This window comes from Apis dorsata, unplaced genomic scaffold, assembly GCF_000469605.1.
Source record: "Apis dorsata unplaced genomic scaffold, Apis dorsata 1.3 scaffold_429, whole genome shotgun sequence".
NCBI lineage: Eukaryota > Metazoa > Arthropoda > Insecta > Hymenoptera > Apidae > Apis > Apis dorsata.
This window is the reverse complement of record NW_006263682.1, coordinates 1,138,880-1,144,713: the sequence shown is the minus strand read 5'-3', so window position 1 is coordinate 1,144,713 and position 5,834 is coordinate 1,138,880. Positions and strand designations below refer to the sequence as shown.

General features: G+C 48.0%; 1 protein-coding gene across 1 annotated transcript in view; it reads left to right on the top strand.

Annotated features, from left to right (window-relative positions):
- LOC102672409 overlaps positions 1 to 5,834 on the top strand; it is a 248,011-nt gene that overhangs the window by 65,251 nt on the left and 176,926 nt on the right. Inside the window, exon 3 of the mRNA XM_006619715.2 lies at positions 4,358 to 4,496. Coding sequence (XP_006619778.1) covers positions 4,358 to 4,496 — 139 coding nt within the window. The remainder of the gene's footprint in view (positions 1 to 4,357; positions 4,497 to 5,834) is intronic.

Sequence of the window (5,834 nt, the reverse complement as noted above, 5' to 3'; positions counted from 1 at the left end):
GCTTCCTTTCCTTACGGAGATAGGAGAGAGGGAGAGAGAGAGAGAGAGAGAGACGCGGTTAGGTACGCGGCGATTTACATATCGCGCATGTCGGCCCACTTGTCTCCAGGCATTTTGCCTGCACGGCATCGAATTACCCCGCGAAAATCGGGGGCGCCTGCTGCTGCTACTTCGCCGTGAAACGCAGAAAGAGATATCTCGATAACACGCGCGCACGCGGTTACGTATACTGGTGAAAAGAAGGGCTCGACAAGAGTTCGATATCTTCGAACGCTTCGTTGACAATCCTGACACCGCACGAAATGCAGTAAAAGAAGTATTGAACAAAATCTCAAAATTATTAAAAATCATTCGTACAATTATTATCTTATTGTCCAGTGGAAAAATTACATTTATAAATTAAACTAACTGTTATGAGAAATAAAAAAATATTGTTACATCGATACGTTAGAATTCTCTGGATTCTATCTGGCTACGCTAATGAGTAATTTAGATTTAAATACGCGACGAATAGAAACAAAAATGAAAATAATTTCCTTTCTCGAGACTTCTTTCCACCACGTGCGTACGTATATATCGGGAGATAACAGTGTTCGCGTTTGGAACGAAGAGAGTTAATATAGGTAGGAAAGATCGTTTCCGTTTGAGAGGTCTGTTCGATACGATCGGATGTATCGAGTTATCGTATATACAGGGGAACGAGGCTATTAGAGTACATAATTCGGTCGTAAAGGAAACGCGATATCGGGGTCAGAATGGCCCTAGAACGAAGGCCTATGCGATGGCTCGCGTCACTCGAAACGGGAAATAGAGTTTTCACCGCGAACGTTGGTCCATCGGGGCCATTAACCGGGCCACCGATCGTACGTTGCGAACGTAACTGCCTGCCTCCGATCTTGCCCCCTTCCCCTGCAAACCTGCAACCGGTTGAGTGGATATATATCCCAGGAGGAGCGGGAAAAGGGGATCGAAGAAGGATCGTCGATCGATTTTATCCCCATTAAATACTCGAATTTACGTTTCGCGTTCTAGAGGCGATCGGTGTTTTTATCGCTCGTGAAAACGGTTTCAGTAACACGTGGCCAATAACGCTTCTCTTTTTTTTCTTTTTTTCGTAAGAAGGAACTGCGTCCCGAGGAAAACGGTATCTTCTTCGATCCTCGCAATGCGGAGGATAATTCTTTTTCTCTCTCTTTTTTTTTTCACGCAACGCGCGGAATCGAGAGTGTGATAAAGAATCGGATACGATAAAACGGGGGATTACAGAGAGAGAGGGATAAACGATCGTTACCCCTCGATCACTTTTCGAGGCATCGATCAGCGTTCATAGAATGCTACGCGGGTATCGAAACGGCCGTAAACCTCCGCCACCTTGCTCACCTGCTGCGTTAGTGGCTGCCTGTTGCCTTAACGACGCTGCGCGGACAGGTAGTGAACGAGAGTAACCGTTAAACTATCGAGTTTATCGCGCAGAAGATCGTAAAATCCGGCACGGGTATCCTGTACGGGCTCCCGATTTTCAACTCCGGCCCTCGCTCCCCCGACACGAGCGATGAATCATAGCGATCGAGGCCGAAATTTGCCCGCCTCTTTTCTTTTTTCTTTTTTTTTTTGTAACATTATTCTCTGATCGCGAGAAGAGATAAACGCGGTCGAATTTCTCTGTTCAGGAAGTTTCCCTTCCGACGATCCCTTTATTTCTTCGACCGTTGGCTTCCCGACTTGGCGAAATTTTCACCAAGTCGTCCAGGGACGCGTGAATTTGGCCGTGAGAAAGTGGACGGGATGGGACAGAGAAGGGTACAGGTGCGGACAAGCCGCGGTCGGTCGGAGATTTATCGGTGGACGATGGAGGATTTGTAAACTCGCGTAGCTTGGAAACGATTATCCGAAAGAGGCGATGGTTCAGAATCCTTTCTCATCCTTTCCTCTCATCCCAGACGGTCGCTCTTTCTCCTCGTATTATCAACTCCCACGCCCCACGATCTTTGCGCAAGAAAGGAAGAAAGGAAAACTTTTCCTCGAAGCTTGGTAAATGGATGAAATGGTTTGCGTACCAGTACGTAGAGATAGAGATAATTAACTCGATGGTCGAACAACTGGCCAACGATTTCTTTCGATCCCAGATGGCTGCCCTCTTCCTCGTCATATCGACCACTTAAACGGCCTGACTTTGCCGCCCGACTTAAGCCGCCTGGGGAGCTTGCTTCTGCGAATCCAGCGGAAAGAAGCCTCGAATGTTCGGTTCGAAGACGATTTCTTGCAAGATTCCAAGAATTGGAATAGCTCGAGTGGGCAAAAATGCGGACGCTTTAAGTGTCCAATATCCGGTGTCAACTCGCGGATCGATCTTCGAAACGAGCTCCCTTCCAACCACTTCGATAAAATCAATTGTACGAAAGAGAAAGAGTATCCGATGAGATGATTGGAACTAGTAATGCCAAAATAGCACGCTCGAAACTATGTATTTTTCCTCTTTCTTTTTTCTGATGAATCTCTTCGAACACGATTTATACGTTGAACGATAAAACGGTTAAAAGATTTTAAAATTATTCGCTTGAAGGATGGACAGAGAAGGGAAGCGCGTTTATAGGAAGATAATTAGCACGAGTGGCAGTTCGAACGTCAAAGAACGAGATCTCTCTGTCGGGGAAAACAGTGTCCAGAGAGGTTGGAGATCAAAGCGGGAGTACGCTGCAATTGTTGGCCTCCTCTGTCGCAACGGGAAGCAAAGTCGGAGTCTCTCGAATTATTTATGCCCTCGTTTTCGAGGGGAAAGGGGGTGCGCAATGAATGCGCGCAACGGACGATCGAACGGGGTTGCGCTCGAAGACGTTCGGAAGGGCCGATAATTTGCTCGGTTTCCAACCATCTCGGGCGTAATTTAACTTACGGAGGGCCGACTGGAGCGGCAGCTGTGCCCCAAAGGTTGCGGACACGGGACCGCAGAGTCACGATAAACTCTCATAATTCACCGAGGCGATATCCTGGTAAGGCGTATAAAGCCGTCGGTAAAGCGCGTCGGGGAAATTTCGTATTGAATCGGAGAATGCCCGTTTCGTAACATTCGTGTATATGTATATATATATATATATTACACGCGGGTATATACGATTATTCATGCTCGACCATTGTACGTGCTCGACGCGGGATCTATCGCGCGCGTCGTAATATTCGTCGGGGACGGACAACAGATGGAAATTTTGATACACGGCGCGCAGCCAGCCGGCAGAGTAATGAGTTCCATGTGCGTGAAATTCCTTTGAGTGGAAGAAGAGAGAGAGAGAGAGAGAGAAAAAGAAAAAAAAATTAGTGGAAAAGAAAGTTGTCGAGCGTGCGCCAATAAGCGAGAATAGGAAACTCTCGCTCGTTGAATGGAATATCGTAAACTCGAGAGAGGAATCTTTTTTACAAATTTCTTTCTTTCTTTTTTTTTTCCTCTTTTTTAAATCGAGATCGTTCACGCAAAGATGGATCGCGAGTTGATTCCACTTTTGGATGAAAGCGATCGTTGTATCGATAACCGTGGAGGGGGCGAGCGTAATGATCCGGCGGTGGATCGATCCATATTGTTGTTGTCGGTTTCCTAATTGCGAACTGTTTCACCGTGGAATAGGCGCGACGCGCAATCCGGCATTGGCGATGGTCGGTGACGGTGGTGATGGTGGCGGTGGCGGCGGCGGCCGCACAATAGATTCGGTTTGATGCATCGCCGGGGCGCAGGAGACCGTTAATTTCGTGCCCTCCTGGGCCGCGCCGCTCCTACGCCAACCGTCCGATTGCCCTTCTGCCCGTCCACCGTCGTTCGCGTTAATAACTCATCCAAGTAAATAATAGTGTTTGCCAAGATGGACCTCGGCAGAATCCCCCTCCTAGCCAACCCCCAGTTTGTCACCACCGAGATTCCATACCATCGATCGATTTCGCCCCGTTAATACACGCCGCACTCCGTTTATCCCGTTAATGTTATCTCGATCCATTGTTACGAATTTGTAAACGATCTCTATCGATCGTACTCGAATCGATGGAAGATGATCGATTTGGAACCGTGGACACTCTCGAGTGTCTGTGGTCGAAGAACCGAACGCTCGTTCAAAAAGTTGGACGAATCGCGGATTTCGGAACGTAATTTAACCGCGTTTGAAGAGGGATGACGCGTTTACTTTGCGCCCAGAGAAATTATCGTAGCGTGTGCTCGATAATAGGTTTAATTGGGAGGAACGACGTGTGCGTACGTCTAATGTTTACTTTTGCTTATCTCGATCTCGGTGGAGTCGTCTCGGAGAGAGAAACGACGGCGCCTATTGATTGTTGGACAGAAGAAGCTGAGGCTGACGTGTTGTTCGGTTTGTTCCAGAAACAATGCGAACGTGGACGCCCCGGCCGCGGTACCCCCTCAGAAGAAAGAGCCGCACGAGAACATCGCCCGGATAGCGAAGCGGTATCTCGACGATAACATGCAGCAGGCGTGGATCAATCCTCGTCTAATATCGATGGTGAGTGAATATAAATGCGGTGATTACACGGTACGTTAGACGATGATACCGGTGCCTAACGTTCTCACGTTCCAATCCTGGCAACGATCCATTATCCCTCCTCCTCCCTCCTCCACGCACGCGCTCGGCTGTAATTTCAACCGGACAACAAATTAGCCCCTCCGCGAGCAGGCGAACGAGTCGACAAGTTTTTGCGATAATCTCGCTTCGCGCCGACTGTCGAACGAGACGAGGGGATTTAATTGCGAAATCCCGACCGAGCTTGTTGATCGGGATCGACTCTCGTCCGCTTTTCCGCCATTTTCCGCCATTTTGAATTCCCAACCAAACACTTTACCGATTTCGAACAACCTTTCCTCTCCTCTCCAGTCCGCTCCTCGTAGTCGCTTCTGTCCCTCCCAGCGAGTATCTGTATACATATATATATATCGAATACCGCGAGAATAAAACTGGCGGGCAACGTTCCTTCCCCGTTAAATTCCACCGCAACTGGATTGGACCGCGCTTCAGACTCGAATCAGAACCGAGGATCGGGCGCTTCAACGACTAATTTAACTTAGCGCGCGTGTTGGAACCGCGGGTTCGTTGGCTCCTTACTTATCGCCCGTTTCACGTTCCACGAAGTTGAACTCGCTTCGATCTCGGAAAAGGAAAGCGTCGAAATTGGAAAATTTGATTTGGGGGACAGGGGTCCAGCTATTTATTACACGGCCGCGCTAGAATTTTCATCGGAACGGTTATTGAAATTCCGCACCCGCACCATTCCACTTTGTACTGCGATATATATATATATTCGGATGACGGGATGCGGCAACAGAGCCGTGTTTATATATCGGCGTTCACGCTGGACTTGGCCGCGTGGAGAACAGCAAGTAGAACGGAGCGGACGAGTCATTAAAGCGAGCCAATAACAAACTCGTGATCCGCATAACCCTTCGTTATGTCCACACCGGTTATTAGCCCATGCCTAGGCGGCGAATCATCGCTGTTGCGCCGATCCTTTCGTAATCCCAACTCGTTATATTCTCTCTCTCTCTTCTTCCCCTCGATCTTCTTCTCCGCCCTTTTTATATACACCTTTTCCATATACCTTTTCCTCGCGTTCCCAACTTACGTAACCTCTCCTCTCCTCGCGCTCGATATAATTCGATCTTGCAACTCGCAGTGGCGTAACATCGTGCATGTCGATATTCGAATATCAATTTCGCGTTACTATCATTATTATTATTTTTCTTTTAATTACTTCCTCTCGTCAATGGAGAAGAATTGGATATGTTGCGTTAACAGTAAATAGAATTCGCCTCGTCACCGGAGGTGGAAAGTCACGAAACGCATTTC